Source organism: Chiloscyllium punctatum, chromosome 17 (assembly GCF_047496795.1).
Source record: "Chiloscyllium punctatum isolate Juve2018m chromosome 17, sChiPun1.3, whole genome shotgun sequence".
In the NCBI taxonomy this organism is placed as follows: domain Eukaryota; kingdom Metazoa; phylum Chordata; class Chondrichthyes; order Orectolobiformes; family Hemiscylliidae; genus Chiloscyllium; species Chiloscyllium punctatum.
In genome coordinates this window covers 68,024,981-68,042,757 of record NC_092755.1, presented here as the reverse complement: position 1 = coordinate 68,042,757, position 17,777 = coordinate 68,024,981, and the positions used below count along the sequence as shown (strand labels likewise).

Sequence of the window (17,777 nt, the reverse complement as noted above, 5' to 3'; positions counted from 1 at the left end):
AAAACTAACACTCTCATCTACCCAACAAAATAGAAAACTGCTGAATTGTGTCATTTCCAAAAAAGCAGCAGGAACCCAACCCAGCCAAATCAGTCGTGAACAAAGTCATGGAAGGGCAGTCATCATTGCCATCATATGGCACTTCATAATAATCAAGTGCTCAGTTAGATTATGTATGGCCTAGGCGAAAGTGAGTACTACAGATGCTGGAGATCAGAGTCAAGATTAGAGTGGTGCGGGAAAAGCACAGCAGGTCAGGCACCATCTGAGGAGCAGGAAAATCCATATTTCGGGCAAAAGCCCTTCATCAACAACGAGGCTGGGAGCCTCTGGGGTGGAGAGATAAATGGAAGGGTGGCTGGGGAGAAGGTAGCCAAGAGTGCAATAGGTGGATGGAGGTGAGGATAAAGATGATAGGTTGGAAGGTGGGGGGGGGGGGGGGGTGGTGGAGCAGATAGGTGGGAAGGGAGATTGGCAAATAGGACAGGTCATGAGGATGGTGCTGAGCTGGAACGTTGGAACTGGGGGGAGGGAAAATGAGGAAATTGGTGAAGTCCACATTGATGCCCTGGGGTTGAAGTGTTCCGAGGCAGAAGATGAGGCATTCTTCCTCCAGGCGTTGGGTGGTGAGGGAGCGGCAGTGGAGGAGGCCCAGGACCTGCATGTCCTCGGCAGAGTGGGAGGGGGAGGAAATGTTCAGCAACAGGATGGTGGGGTTGATTGGTGCAGGTGTCCCGGAGATGTTCCCTAAAGCGCTCTGCGAGAAAACAACCAGTCTTCCCAACATAAGGGAGACTGTGTCGGAGCAATGGATACAATAAATGATATTTGTGGAAGTGCAGGTAAAACATTGGTGGATGTGAAAGGCTGCTTTGGGGCCTTGGATGGAGGTGAGGGCAGTGCTGGTTTTGCAATTCCTGCGGTGGCAGGGGAAGGTGCCAGGAGGGGAGGGACTTCACAAGTTCCTCATTTCCCCATACCCCAGTTCCAACCTGCCACCTCAGCACCATCCTCATGACCTGTTCTACCTGCCAATTTTCCTTCCCACCTATCCGTACCATGCTGCTCTCCGACCTATCACCTTTATTCCCCACCTTCATCCACCTACTGCACTCTTAGCTACCTTCTCCCCACCCCCACCCCCCTCCTATTTATCTCTTCACCCCGGAGGCTCCCAGCCTCATTCCTGCTGAAGGGCTCCTGTCCGAAACATCAATTTTCCTACTCCTCGGATACTGCCTGACCTGCTGTGCTTTTCCAGCACCACTCTAATCTTGACTTGTGTATGGCCTATTCAGTACCTGACCTCATTGCAATCCTTGGTTCAACTCCAAAGGAGAAATAACGTTAACAAGTACCAAACAATGGTTACCTCGAAACTTGCAACATCGACCACCTAGAAGGACAAGAGCAACAGAAGCATGGTAACATCACCACCTACAAGTTCCTTTAAAGCCACACACTATTCTTGGTGTGGAGCTATAACACCATCTGTTCAGTTTCACTGGATCAAAATCCTGGGACTCCCTCCATAACAGCATTGTAGGTGTAGCAATCCACGCTAATGCAGCAGTTCAAAAAGGCAGCTCTGCCATTGTCTCAAAGATAATTAATGTTGGCCTAGTCAGTGATACCCCAATCCCATACATGAAATTTTAATAATGTACTTAGTGGTCAGAAAAATGACTCAATACTGTTATAATTGTTGAAAAGAACTTTAATAATATGTCGACATAAAGAAACGTTGATGTATCCTGAAAAGACATTACTGTATACCAAGAATTGGATCTTTTATAGCTTTGTGTTGTTAATTTTAGGTACTGTACAAGTGCAACCTATCAAAATAACAATGTGATTACAATCTTATAAAGTCACAGAGCACTGTTGACATAACATTGATACAATGTGGATTCAAAATACAGTGTTTTGCAAATCGATTTCAGAGACAGCTGCTAAATGGAAGCTAGGTACTTCATTCCAGAAAGGATTTAGAAGTCAAGAGGCAAGTTCGTACTTACCTCCTGCCAAGGAATCAGTACCAGGACAGAGAGGCTTAGCCTTCCAGAAGTTAATCGCCTGTTCTTTGGCTGGTAGGGAGGGTAAATCCATAGAAGAAATAAAAAATAAGTGTATACAAAAGGTCATAGACTCATCCGCATTATAAAGACAGGATCAGAGATTAAAGCATTGGAGATAGCATACTCAAGTTTAAAATTTAGTAAGAAAAGGAACTGATACTACTGGTAGTGAAGGATTGAGCAAAACAGTAGTGCAAGGTTTGTGAAGGTTTGTAGCTCAGGTTGAGGTTTAAGGTGTAGGTTTGCTCGCTGAGCTGTAGGTTTGATATCCAGACGTTTCATTACCTGGCTCGGTAACATCATCAGTGGTGACCTCCAAGTGAGGCAAAGCTATTGTCTCCTGCTTTCTATTTATATGTTTGTCCTGGATGGGGTTCCTGGGGTTTGTGGTGATGTCATTTCCTGTTTGTTTTCTGAGGGGTTGATAGATGGTATCTAGATCTATGTGTTTGTTTATGGCGTTGTGTTTGGAGTGAATTCCTAGAGGCCTGGCACTCCAACCACACCATAAGTAAGCATGTAGATCTAGATACCATCTATCAACCCCTCAGAAAATGAAATCACCACAAACCCCAGGAACCCCATCCAGGACAAACATATAAATAGAAAGCAGGAGACAACAGCTTTGCTTCACTTGGAGGTCACCACTGATGATGTTACCTAGCCAGGTAATGAAACATCTGGATATCAAACCTACAGCTCAGCGAGCAAACCTACACCCCAAAACAGTAGTTTTGTAGTATAAATAAGAAGTTGGTCTAATGTGCATGTTTGCAACTTAGCTAGTCTAATTGCGATGCTTTCAAACAGATTAATGTTGGTCATGCGGAACTGGTTTCTCAGTAATGCTGAGACTTGTGTGGTTGAAAGGAAGGGCTTTTTCAAAATCAGTGTAATTATTAATTCAGGTTATTGTTAAGTTACTGGAAGGGCAATTGCATCATTTCAACAGAGCACAATTGATGTTTTAAATAATGAGATTAGCAGCCTTGGCTTGTTGTTTTGTTTCAATCCCACAGTAAATCAAACTGCAGAATGTCAATAATATGGGGAATTGAACAGTTTAGTTGGAAGAATGGGAACATCGAATAAAACATGAAAGCATTGTTTGCCTTTAAGTGGCGGTCAGGGAGAAATGGGGAAAGGGAGGAGAGGGGAAAAGAGGAGACTCAGGAATCTGAATTTTTTTTTTGTTTTCAAATTTTAAGATGGGTACATCCCATTAGAACCACAGAAAATGCTTGAATTCTAATGTTGTAGTTGATGGAGCATCTATTTCACCATTTAATGAGGCAAAGGGAAGAAAGCTATGTTTGTAAAACAGGTGTGAAATTGTAGCACTGATCAATTCAGGAGGGAACTACATGAGTTCTCATTTCTAACACTAAAAACACTTCATAGTCACCAAGCATAAAAATGTAGTAAACAAGTTATAAAATGAAGATGAGTGGAATCATGCGTGTATTAATCCATTCAATATTAGCTGAAATAATTTGTTGGCTTCATGGTTTAACATTAAAGCTTTTCATCTGGGATGATGCCAACCTGGATTCTTTGCAATCTGGATTTGCATTTTTACTATTTACAAATGGCAGTAGTGTCCATATTCAGAAAACGCACGTGCATTTTTGTTTCTATCTTCAAATCCTGCATTATCTGAAAAAGAAAACAAGGAATGATTTGACAATTCACTTCAGGTTTATTTAATGGCAATAATATCCAGTATTTGACGCACTTGCTAATCATTATCAAACTTGTCAGCAACTCAACAGAATCTTTGAACTATTAAGGCACTGAAAGAGGCTTTTTGATCATCGGGTCTATTTTGACTCTGATGGAATAATTCACCTAGTGCCATGACCCTGCTATCTTCTGGGAGCCTTGCACACTTTACCTTTGAAGATAATCCTTTCCCTTTGAAGCCACAGTTGAACCTGCCTCCACCACACTTTCCAGCTGTGCATTCCAGATCCTGATCAATTGCTAGATGTACAAATTTTTCCACATGTTGCATAACATTTTTTTGCTATTTATCTTAAATCTGTGCATCTTGATCCTTCCAGCAATAAGAAGAGATTTTCCTGTCTACTCTGTCCAGAACTCTCATGATTTTGAATACCTCTATTAAGTTTTTCAATCTTCTCTTCCCCAAGAAGTCATGATTTGGAGATGCCAGTGTTGGACTGGGGTGTACAAAGTTAAAAATCACACAACACCAGGTTATAGTCCAACAGGTTTAATTGAAAGCACACTAGCTTTCGGAGTGCTGCTCCTTCATCAAACGCCTGATGAAGGAGCGTCGCTCCAAAAGCTAGTGCTTCCAATTAAACCTGTTGGACTATAACCTGGTGTTGTGTGATTTTTAACTTCCCCAAGAAGAACAGTACCAAACTCTTCCACTGAACTTCAGAAATAAAGTTCCTCCTCCCTGGAAGCATTCCCGTGAAGCTTTCCTCCACCCTCTCATCCTTCCTAAAGTGTAGTGCTCAGAATTGTGTACAGTACTCCAGTTGAGGCTAAACCAGTATTTTATGCCAGTTTAATCTAACGTCCTTGATCTCATACTCCATGTTCCTCTTCATAAAGTGAAAAACAACCAAAGCTTTATTAATGGCTCTCTCAACCTGTCCTGCTACCTTCCATGACCAGTGCACATGTGCACCCAGATCCCTGTGCACCTGCACAGCCTTTAAGATTGTACTTTTTTAATGCGCCTTTACTTTCTTCTTACCAAAACAAATCTCTTTGCACTTTTTTGTATTAAATTCCTTCTGCCAATTATCCACACAATTTACCAACCTGTTTTTCTTTTTGGAATTCTTCATTATACTTCTTAGAGTTCACAACATTTCCAAGTTTTGGGCCATCTGCAAATTCTGAAAGCATGCCTTGTACATCAAGGTCATTAAAATACACTGTGCTGTGCTAACATCGACCCTGGAGAGCTTAGCTATAAATTGTCGTCTTGTCTGAGGAATAATCACCAACATTTAGTCTGTTTCTTGACACTTAGGCAACTTTACATCCACTTTGCTACTGCACTTTATTTGTCCCTGTTATTACATGAGTTCTAATTTTGCTCACAAGACTTCAGAATTATTTCAAATGCTTTTTGGAAGTCCACATGCACCACATCAACAGCATTGCCCTCATGAATTTTCTTTTTTATCTCACCCAAAACTAAAGCAAATTGGCTTAACACTATGCCCTTAACAAATCCATACCGGTTTTCTGTAATTAATCTGCACTTTTCTCGGGTAACAATTAATTTTGTCCTGAACACTGCATCTCCAAGTTTCCCAAAGTTAAAATAAAGCCCAAGAGTTCACCCTGACTCTTTTATTTTCTGATTAGAACCAGAAAATTACAGGGTGAGAAGATAGAAGAGGGCAACAGAGTAACAAAGAAGGCAAGACACTGAAGACTAAGGGGGCACATACAGTTTATTTAACTAGCCACATATAACAGAATATTCAAACATTTGCTTATGGGACTTTTGTTCAAAATAAATTATTTTGTAAAGATTATTGATAGATATATACTATTCTGTTATATGATTTTTGAAATAATGCTGTGAATTCTGATGTGCTGTGTTCAATGTGTAACATAAAGCTATTGCCTTAAAATCATATTTTTATTATCCTTGACAATTTATGCTGGTTAATGGGATTAAAATTTACAATTTGACTTCTTTAATTATTTTTAAATGTTTAATGAGTACAGTAGTAATATTGAATGGGAGTTGAAAGATATTGATTTTACAACAGTAAATCTGAAGGTACATTAATTCACGTGGCAGAACTTCAGAAGTGACTTTCTTCAAAATTAAAGGAGGTGTTCAGAGACTATAGTTGGATGGATTCACATTTGCAGCTCTTATGAAATTCATAGGACTGAAGCAATACTGTGACCAATCATAATTATTACAATCCATTTGACCTCCTACGGGGTCTCTCAAAAATCAGAGGTTGCAGTGTTTCTAGAGAGGAAGCTGAGTTATGGAACTGCTGCAAGAATTTACATTAAAGATAGCCCACAAGTGCTATTTTTTTTCAGTGTGGAAAATAATTAGTATTTTCTTAAATTGGATGGACAAAACTTTTTTCAAAACAGTCTCAATCTGTGTCCATTGTGGGATTTCCTTCCTGTAATTTGTATGTTTTAATTTAATGAGGAATCTCATTTCAAATTGTCTACTGGAGTTTGGAGTTTGTGATGAAGAAGAATAGTGGGTTTAATCTGTGTGGCTGTTTAACTGCTTGTCTAACTCAGTCTCTTTTCTGTCACTTGGCATAGTTAAAATGTTCTGTGCGTTACTGTTTTTGGTCAATGAAATTTGAACCAGTGGATAGTCTTTGTCACCTGAAAGCTAAGACATTGTTTCTGTGCAGACTTCCCATTTTAATGTTAATAATAGATGAGTTCTTTCAGTTAGCATGTCTATCATGCATTCAAAGCAGCTGGTTGATCAAGTTCATGAAATAGCACCAGAAAAGACTGGAAAATTGCAAACAACGATCCTGTTATCTGGTAACCCGATGATTTAGTCTCTCCCTCGGGTTGAGTTTGGGGATTTATAAGCAAGTATCAAGCTAAAGGCAAACTTCCTCAGCAATTAGCATTTAAACAAGGAATAGGAGAGGTTTCAGGTTAGAATTATAAGATGATCTCCCAAGTTGACCGTGTAGGGTGGGAAAAGAATGCATTAAACTGTATAATGGCTTTGTGGAGGTAAGGGTAAAACCAAGTGAAGATAATTCTGTAGCAGGGAACTGTCAAGGAGAGTGAAGTGATGACCTGTTCAGTGGTTGTGGTTGTGTTGATTTCTGTTGAAACATTGAGGAGAAAACAGATAAATTGGCATGATTGCAATCATAAAGGACGTCAATGGCAGCTTTGACTGAGGCAGTCTTAGGGCCAAGTAGATGAATTTAAATAAGATATGGTTTCCACTGGGAGTGAACTCTGGTCTTTAATAGGAGGCCATTTTGAAAACACCTGTTTTAGCAATACACTGCTTTTCTCAAGCCTGTACTTTCATGTATTTTGGAGTGGGGTTTTAGGATTCTGGTTTCATTCCTATTGGAAAGATGTTGTGAAACTTGAAAGGGTTCAAAAAGAATTTACAAGGATGTTGCCAGGGTTGGAGGATCTGAGCTACAGGGAGAGGCTGAACAGGCTGGGGCTGTTTTCCCTGGAGCGTCGGAAGCTGAGGGGTGACCTTATAAAGGTTTACGAAATTATGAGGGGCATGGATAGAATAAATAGACAAAGTCTTTTCCCTGGGGTCGGGGAGTCCAGAACTAGAGGGCATAGGTTTAGGTTGAGAGGGGAAAGGGACAACTTTTTCACGCAGAGGGTGGTACGTGTATGGAATGAGCTGCCAGGGGATGTGGTGGAGGCTGGTACAATTGGAACATTTAAGAGGCATTTGGATGGGTATATGAATAGGAAGGGTTTGGAGGGATATGGGCCGGGTGTTGGCAGGTGGGACTAGATTGGGTTGGGATATCTGGTCGGCATGGATGGGTTGGACCGAAGGGTCTTTTTCCATGCTGTACATCTCTATGACTCTATGTAAACACTTTGTTTTTCTATTATGCATGGTCGAACACTATAGTTTATAAAGTAGTCGTTAACATCCAATTTACTGTGAATGACAAAGTGAATGATCTCATTTATTTGTTAAATGCACTTTAGTAATGCTTCTGTTTCAACTCATAAAACAAGGCTTTCAATGAACCATTGTGCACTGGTATCTAAACTATTTAAATCTGAACTTGATGGGCAAGGCTGTCTATCTAGATTTCAGGGTTCTCCAAGATGTCCGTTCATCACCATTGCATTTTTGTTAATTTTACTCATGACATGACCATCTCTATTTTCACAGTTTAGTTTTTATGTTGACTTCTTTTCTACTGAAAGCATTTGTTTTTTTTTAAAATGTTTTTAAAACTCTAGCTGGTTGGAACAAGCAGACAAAGAAAATGGTAAATGGTAATTTAAAGACTAAATTATTGATTTCTTAAAGAAAACTTGTTAAAACACAAAAAAAGTTTTTAAAAAATGACGAAGAAGTAACCATGCAAACAACATTTTAAGTTCAATTATCTCGGTAGGTTAGAGTTAATATCGCAGTAATAAAATTGATCCTGATATTTGAATACCCCCATGGTGCAACAACATGCATAATTGGCATCAATGTGTGAAATGACACTAGCAAAACTGGTTAACCGAACAGTTATTTAGAATCCATGATCAGTCATTTGAAGAGTATGATTTCATAATATTACATTCTCAGTTCTGCATTAGACCTGCTTTCACTTCACTTGTTTTCAGGATAAGTTAATACAGACCTTAAGGAAGTCATCAAAAGTTATTCCATCATACAGTTGATCAGGCTCCTGAATAAATTTAATAAGAATAAATAAGTATTAATGTGAAAAGTATTGAAACAACTTAGTGTGAATAGGAACATATTTTCAGTTCAGACCTAAGACTTTCTTGATGAAGGAGACTTTAATATTTTTTAAAGTCACATCTGTTGCAAACTAAAATTACATGACATGCCTGAATTTAGAGATTTCAGGTATTCTGTTTTTAGAATTAATTTTGAGGATATGGGTTTTGTTGGCTGTAGTGAAGGTGCTCCCATAATCCTGGCTAATCCAGGATTTTCACACAGTGACGGATAATAGTCCACGTCAATATGATTTGCAACTTGGAGGTTATGATGTTCACACACCTATTCTGTAATTGTCTAACTGGTGATAAAGGTCATTGACATGGGATATGCTTGCTTGTCTAGTATTGTGAAAATGAAAAAGGCTTCACTCTGAGAATAGGGAAACATCTTCCTCAAAAAAGTTCTGACATTCAAATACTCGTGTTTATAGGGAGCTTAGTAGTCAAAAGAAAAATAAGTTGGTACAGTGACAGAAAAGATAGTTGTATAAGACTCTGGTGCGGCCGCATCTGGAATATTGTGTGCAGTTTTGGTCGCCATACTATAGGAAGGATGTGGAGGCACTGGAACGGGTGCAGAGGAAGTTTACCAGGATGTTGCCTGGTATGGTAGGAAGATCCTATGAGGAAAGGCTGAGGCACTTGGGGTTGTTTTCATTGGAGAAAAGAAGGTTTAGGGGTGACTTGATAGAGGTGTACAAGATGATTAGGGGGTTAGATAGGGTTGACAGTGAGAACCTTTTTCCACGTATGGAGTCAGCTATTACAAGGGGGCATAGCTTTAAATTAAGGGGAGGTAGATATAGGACTGATGTTAGGGGTAGGTTCTTCACTCAGCGAGTCGTAAGTTCATGGAATGCCCTGCCAGTAGCAGTGGTGGACTCTCCCTCTTTATGGGTATTTAAACGGGCATTGGATAGGTATATGGAGGATAGTGGGTTAGTGTAGGTTAGGTGAGCTTTGATCGGCGCAACATCGAGGGCCGAAGGGCCTGTACTGCGCTGTTTTCTTCTATGTTCTATGTTCTATAGCATGGCCTGCAGAACCATGCACTCCCCAAGTTAGAAGCTTTAGCAAGTTGCAGGTTACAGTGAAGCCATAGTACCCCATAATGGATGTTTAACTAAATGGATGAGCTGCTGATCAAATGGAATGTTTTGTCAGTGACGTTGTCAAGCTTCTTAAATGTTATTGGAGGTCAACTGGCGTGGGATATGTCATCATGATCATTTGTGCCTTGTAAGTAATGGAGGAGCTTCAGGAATCTGAAGAGCATAACTCTGAGCTGCTTTAGCAGCCACAGCACATAAAATATTTGCCCTATCACAACATGTAAACATGTTCACTTGTAATTGGTTGATCAGACTTTCCATGCACATATACTTTTGCTAGCCCACGAGAAAAAGGCGGTTTCAACTTGCTTTGCTGTTCTTCATGCATGTAAAGTTCTTTATTGCTGGGTCCTTTTCATATACATTGTATCCAATACCCTGTTAGTGGTTCCAGTGCCCCTTCAAAATGTTTATGTTGAATATCTTGAGATTTTTACTTGCGATCCTCTTTACATGACTTCTTACCACACTCGAAAAACACAATACATATTACTTAATGTTGTTTCTCCTACCTAAAGCAAAGTCAGATTTTTGTTAAAGATGCTTGCAAACATGCTTTAAGTAATTTTCTTTTAATTTCACCATTTACAGTGTAAACACAGCAAAGCTATTTACTTACAATTTCTGGCAAACTTAGCAGTTTTTGGATCCAAGAAAAGACAGATTCAATGACTTCAAAGCAAAATACTTAGAATCTTATTGAACAGCCCCAAGGCTCCATGTCTTTTACAAGTCAATTTCTTTCTTGCTTCATCCTGCCAAATCTGATTATCACTATTTTGTAATTATGGTTTCTAGGGCAATGTGGCAACATGCTGTCTGGGGGAAGTGCTGATTTGCATCGGATTACACCTTCCAAGTCACTTGCAAAATATTTTCCATCAGTGGCTCTTGTGTCTAGTATTGTGAAAATGAAAAAGGCTTCACTCTGAGAATAGGGAAACATCTTCCTCAAAAAAGTTCTGACATTCAAATACTTGTGTTTATAGGGAGCTTAGTAGTCAAAAGAAAAATAAGTTGGTACAGTGACAGAAAAGATAGCATGGCCTGCAGAACCATGCACTCCCCAAGTTAGTGATTGGCATTGATATCACACAAGTGAAGTTCCAGATTTCCAGCATCCACAGTTCTTTGTTTTATTTTAATGGTCAAATTCCTGGTACTGAAAATCCACGGAACTGAATCTACTAGACTTCTAAACTATTGGTGGACAATTGTCCTAATTGCAGTTTGCCACTACAGCAGATAGCTGTACTTTTTTTTCAAATTGCCCCTGGAAAAATTGCGGTTGTATTTATTAGAACAGGGAAATCTTAATATTGTTGTATACTTTAAAAAGAAAAGTGTGCATTTGTGCAGGACCTATCACATCTTCAGTATGTCCCAAAGTGTTGTACAGCTAATGAAATACTTTGGAAAGGTAGTCATTGTTGCAATGTGTAAAGTAATGAAGGGTTTGAACACTGTAGCTAGAAACTCAATGGTTAGCACTGATGCCACACAGCAACAGGGACCCAGGTTCGATTCCACCCTCAGTCTGTGTCAAGTTTGCACATTCTCACTGTGTCTGTGTGGATTTCCTCCGGATGCTCCGGTTTCCTGTCACAAGCCAAAGATGTGCAGGTAAGGTCGATTGGCCATGCTGAATTGTCCATAGTGTCCAGGGATGTGCAGGCTGGTGGATTAACCACAGGAAATTAAGTGTTAAAAAGGTTAGGGTAGGTGGTGGGTCTTGGTGGGATGGAGTTCAGAGGGGCAGTGTGGATTCAATGGGCTGAATGGCCTGCTTCCACACTGTAGGGAATCTATGATTCCATGAAATAGATTGTAGTAATTGAAGGGTCAATAACATCTCAGTTTCTTTCAGTGTAAGAGAATTATATTTTGTGCAGTGGATTGTGAAGTAATGGAATACAATATTTCATTGAGCGTGTGAAGCACTGACCATGTAAACTTTTATGAACACCGCAAATATTGTAAACATAACAGGCATGACCACCTGGCTCTGTGCGCAACAAACACCAAGAAGGTTTATTTTAATTGACTTGGTGGAACTTCAGCTTCCCTTTAGAGACCCAGCATTTATTGTCCATCCCTATTTGACCATTAGAATGCAGTGGTAAGCTTACAAACACCCACAGTGCTATTTGGAAGGGAGATCCAGAATGTGACCAATTGGCACTGAAGGAACAGCGGCATAGTCCCAGGTCAGGATGGTGTGTGACTTTGAGGTGGCAGCATTTCTGTGTGTTAACTAGCTTTGTGTTTTTAATGGGGATGAGGTAGCACATTTTAACAGTGCAATGAAAGGTACTGTGTGGGTTTCTGCAGTGCAATTTCCAGAAGGTGCACACTGCTGTTGCTGTGTTCCAGTCATTAAGGCAATGAATATTTAATTTTGTGGTTGGGGTGCCAATCAATCAAATGACATTGTCTTGGATAGTGTTGAAAATCTTGAGTATTACACTTATACATTGACAAGTGTGGAGCATTCTATCACAAACCTGACTGGTGCCTTGTAAATGGCAAACAGGTTTTAGGGAGGCAAGGGTTGAGCCATTTGTTACATTTTCTCTTGCTGTCCTAAGGAACCCCTGTCAAAGTCATTGACTATCACCTCATTTCTGGCATTCAGCTCTATATCCATGTTTGGAACAAGGTTAAGGAAAGTGACAGGAAGATCAAAGTGCGGCACAGACCAGACAGATAGTCCAATTCTGACTTATTTACATATAGACCTGAGGTTTACAAGAAATCAGCTAAATGTTAGTTTTGGCAAGTTTCGTGGAGGGTTTCTCTCCATAAGCATTCGTGAATTTTTTATGCTATTCTCCATAACTTGCCTCATTATCTATGCACCATCTCTCAATAGTGTTCCACTCATCCTGTCTCGCCAGAGGTGGAAATACATGCTACTACCAGGACCTCTTGAGATTTCTGACATCAGTGCTGTTTTTAAACTCCTGCCATACAACAAGTCAAGCACTGCTAGTCAGGAATTGCACACTCTGCACACAGAGGCACATGGAGGACTGTGATAAAGATGGCCACAGAATTATTCCATATGGATCTTTGATACCAGGAGCTTACAATGAAAGCAGCATGTCATGCTGTGCAAAGTAGGAGATTGTACAATTAACAATATCTTATCTAACCCCATTCACTGCCGCATCATCCAAGAAAGGCAGCATTACATATAGAGCACATTGATTGAATACTTGCAGATCAAGGTGAGAGGAAATCAGTTCTGTGGCCTTATGCAGCCTATGAGTAATAGGATTTTCTTTGTTTATTACAGCCCATAGAATCACAGAGATATAACGCATGGAAACAAACCCTTCGGTCCAATTCTAACTAGATGTTGACCAGATATCCTAAATTAATCTAGTCCCATTTGCCAGCATTTAGCCCATAACTGTCTAAACCCTTCCTATTCATATGCCCTTCCAGATGCTTTTTAAATGTTGTAATTGTACAGCCTCCACCACCACCTCTGGTAGCTCATTCCATACATGCACCACCCTCTGTGTGCAAAAGTTGCCACTTAGGTCCCTTTTAAATCTTTCCCCTCTCACCCTAAACCTATGCCCTTTAGTTTTGGACTCCCCAACCCAAAGGAAAAGAACTTGTCCATTTACCCTATCAATGCTCCTCATGATTACCCTTCACAGAGTGGTACTTGAATACAGCACAGTACTGATTAATGCATCCGTATGATGTCACACTTGAGAGGTGCAATGTTCCCAGGTTTCTAATTACATCAGATTGCAAAATGAATCTAAGTTATACCACACATGACATTCATTTCAGCACATCAGTGAACCATCAACACACCTTTCAGTTGTCAAATAGCCAATGAACATGCAGGCAAAATATCTTTCTGCCTCACAAGTTCTGTAATAGTAGCATCAAATATCTAGTGTCACATCGTAATGAAAAGTGTGGATGCAACTTTTAAAGTTGGCTGTGATTACTTCTGTTTCACAGAGTTGACAATGATCGGTCTGCAATGACCAGTGGTGATGATTGTTGGTGAACAGGATTTGCACCGCACAGAGTTGGACAGTGCAGGCATTTCACACGAAAGGTGCAATGGTCACAGATATCTTCACCCTGTTCTGTGAAAGTGCCTCATTAATGTAATTGCCCATTGAAGGGCCTCACATCCCTTATTAATAGGGCCTGTACACTCAGAGAGAGAAAAAAACAATACTCCACCAACTCTGGGTGTGGTCGCAGCCAGTTTCCATTTCCATTCACATGATTATGGAAAATACTGCAGGTTGCACTTTGGCATGGAGAGTCACAGGGTCAACCTGGTAGTCAAAGTCAATCCACTCCCCCACCCCCCCCCCCAAAACTCCATGTTGTTTTTTCTCTTGAATTCCTTGTTGAACCCACTCAACTTTTTGAATACTGTCCAAGTTGCAGACCTAGAGGAGCAAGCAGTGAGCTGGAGTGGCCAAGAACCCGCTCTGACTTACATGTCAGGAATTGTTACTGTCTAATTTCTCTCCAGTGCATCGAAGAACAGGGAACTGCATTTCAATGCAGTGAGATTAGGTATGAATGGAAAACTAATGCACGCAAATGGTTGCATAAAGGCCTCTCATCACTCACTAGTGACATTTTAAAGCTGCTGTTTAAAACTCAGTTGGAGAATTGAACTTTTCTTTCTCAACATCGAATTTCTGCCATTCTCACCCTATTTTCCCAATTGACTCACCAATGCCATGTCATTCAGGGATTGGGGAGATTCTGCCCATAATTGCATTGAATTTGCAGCTTGATGAGACATTGGGCACAGCTGGTTTATGCTGCATTCCGAGTTTTCTTTCACCTGACCTAGGCGCCTTGCAGGGAAGTCATTACTATGAGGCTGAGTATCCACTTTTCAACAAAATTGGCCGTTATGGAGAAAATTACAGCCGCTTTGAAAATTTAGTTCTTTTCCCCTTCTGGTTCCACTCTAGCTCATCTGCTGCACACTCAATCTGCCACAAATCAGCTCTTTAAAAATGTAATGTTTTATAAAATTGCTTCACAAACCAATCCATGACATTTTCAGCATGACAACGTGAAGCTTGGTTAATGTAGCAGGCAACGAATTGCTCAGAAAAGATAAAACAGTTTAAATCTACCACCTGAGTCACTCATTTGTAAATGACAGTGTTTTGTAATTAGATTCAGAGAAGGTTCACTTGACTGATTCCTGGGATGAAGGGGTTAACTTTATGAGGCAAGGTTGGATATCTTGGACTTGGCACCCTGCCTCTATTCTTGATGAAGGGCTTTTGCCCGAAATGCCGATTTTCCTGCTCCTCGGATGCTGCCTGACCTGCTGTCAGCACCACTCTAATCTAGACTCTGGTTTTCGGCATCTGCAATCCTTCTTTTTACCTATCTTGGACTTTTACTTATTGGGAGTTTGAAGAATGAGTTTGTCTTATTAACACATTTAAAATTCTGAACAAACATGAGGGGGTGGGTGCTGAGGGGACATTTCCCCGAATGGAAAGGCTAGAACTAGAGCTAGTAGTTAAAGAACGAGAGGTCTTCCATTTAAGACGGTAATGAAGAGAATTTCTTTCAGAAGCTGATTACACTGTGGAATTCTTTCCCCAGTAACAGTGGAAGTGTAGGCCAGTGGAATTGTTCAAAGTTTAGTTCGAAAGATTCTTGATTGACAAAGGAGTCAAAGGTGATAGGGACTAGAGTAGAGCTGAAGTCACAATCAGAACAGCCGTTTCTTATCAAATGGCAGAACAGTCATAAGGGACCAAATGGCCTACTCCAGCTACAAATTAATATGTTTGTATGCTCCTATAATTAGGAGACAGGGTTGTGTAAGGGCTTTAGGAACCCGGAACAACTTGCAAATAATGCTAAGGCAGTTAAGGCAGAAACCTGTAGTCTAGCCACGTGAACATTAGAAACATATGCAGAGAAGTATTTGGAGTAGACAAACTCACAATAGATTATTAAGCTCCTGGTATAGTCTTTCAATATGTAACAGTAAGATTAGAGCTTAGTATATTATTGAATACCATGTCTTGTTGTATTTATTCTGATTATTCTGATTATGTAATAAGCAGTGTTATAAAGAAGTTCAAACCTGAAGTACCACTTCACATTTCCTTTTCCTTCACTGACTTGAATCCAAACTCATGGATATGGTTATAAAACCATACAACAAAAGATACAATTGTCAGGATCCTTTATAAACATAATAAAAACTATTCAAATCTTTCTCATTTGTGTTGTTGTATCTGAAAGATTCAGCTTAATTTTAAAATCTCCTCCAAGGCCTGCAAAATTAAGAAATGAGCAGAAACTCCCAAAGGTGACGAGTTTTTGGGCACTTTGTGGACCAGGTTGCTTTCCAGCACTGACTCAGAGAAATGTGAGAAAGCACATGTCAACCTCAATAAAATGTGTAGAGAACCTGTCCATGTGGCACTAGGCCACAACATAGGAATTGACATCAAAGTCTGCCACTTGGGGAACCCCAAAACCCCTAACTTCCAGACAGAGATAAGAAATAACAAGAAAAAGTGTAATAAGTAATCTGAAGTGACATGTAATAAGACTAAAATGTGCAAAACTTCAAATTTCTCTTTGAAAAGAAAACACTGCTTATCATTGGTATCTACAGAGGAGTACCACATCAGATCATCATTTTGCAGGAAGACAAATTAGTAGCTCAAAGACCAAACATTGGTCGAGTCCAACTTAATCCCAAACTAAATAGTCCCAGCTGTCTGCATTTGGCCCATATCCCTCCAAACATTTCTTATTCGTGTACTTATCCAAATGACTTTTAAACATTTTAAAATATGTATCCACAAATACCACTTCTTCTGGAGGTTCATTCCACACACAAATCACTCTGTAAAAACATTGCCCCTGGTGTCTTTTTTTAAAATCTTTCTCCTCTCACTTTAAGAATATGCCCCCTAGTCTTGAAATTTCCCACCTTAGGGACAGGACACCTGTCATTCACCTTACTTATACCCCTCATTAGTTTATAAACCACAATAAGGTCACCCCTCAACCTCCTACACTCCAGTGAAAAAATGTCCTAGCCTATTCAGGCTCTCCTTATAACCCCAGCTTCTATTCTAATTTGAAGACATTCATAAAAATGTATACCACAATTACTTCTGTTAGATTCTTAACATCAGAGTTCTGGTACATGTATTGTGTTCTAAATTTTGCTCTCATTTCACAAGTAACAAGAAAAGCAAGAAAAACAAGGTATGAGTAATTTCACAGACCACACCTTAGATGTTGCATTTACAAATATAGATTGGAGCAGGAGCAGGTCTCCATTTGTGAAGCAAAACAATTCTAGGCATTGTCAGTAGTCCATGATATGACACCTCTGATCAGTGCTTGCTTTAAGTGAATGTCTATAAAATTAATTCTATTGTCTGTCCAGCAATTCAGTGCAATTGCTTTGATGTGTCTGTCTTAGTGGTTTCACTTTTGTGTCTAATTTAAAGGCCAATTATTTACTATTCTTGCCAACAAAAATAATTAGGCCCTGTACACGGAGAAGAAAGTGCTTCAATGATGTAGTTAAAAATCACACAATATCAGGTTATAGTCCAACAGGTTTAATCGGATACACTAGCTTTCACCTGATGAAGGAGCAGCGCTCCAAAAGCTTGTGCTTCCAAATGATGTTGATTGATTACAACAATCTCTTTTGAAGACAAACCATTTAAAATGATGTAATAACTTGCATTGACGGACTACTGGATCATTAAAGGAATGTATGCGTTCAGTTATAGAATCCCTTTGATGTGGGAGTAGACCATTTGGCCGAGCAAGTCCACACCAAACCCCTCATAACCCTGTATTTATGATGGCTAACCCACCTATCTCTGGACACTGTAGAAAATTTACCATGGCCAATCTACCTAACCTGCACATCTTTGGACTATGGGAGGAAACAGAATGCACAAATTCCATATAGTTGCCTGAGGCTCGAATTGAACCCCAGCCTCTAGTACTTTGAGGTAGCAGTGCTAACCATTGAACCACTGCACCACCCATGTGAAACATCTATCATATACAAAGAAACATCAGAGCAGATTGCTAATCCTTACAACACATC

At 40.0% G+C, this 17,777-nt stretch overlaps 1 protein-coding gene across 1 annotated transcript in view; it reads right to left on the bottom strand.

The window, feature by feature from the left end:
- Nucleotides 1-1,696: 1,696 nt before the first annotated feature.
- Nucleotides 1,697-17,777, bottom strand: part of tescb (tescalcin b) — a 36,399-nt gene continuing 20,318 nt past the window's right edge. Inside the window, exons 7-9 of the mRNA XM_072587352.1 lie at nucleotides 8,435-8,482; nucleotides 3,624-3,734; nucleotides 1,697-2,087 (exon numbers count right to left, since the gene is read on the bottom strand). Of these exons, the coding sequence (XP_072443453.1) occupies nucleotides 3,657-3,734; nucleotides 8,435-8,482 (126 nt within the window). The 3' untranslated portion in view covers nucleotides 1,697-2,087; nucleotides 3,624-3,656. The remainder of the gene's footprint in view (nucleotides 2,088-3,623; nucleotides 3,735-8,434; nucleotides 8,483-17,777) is intronic.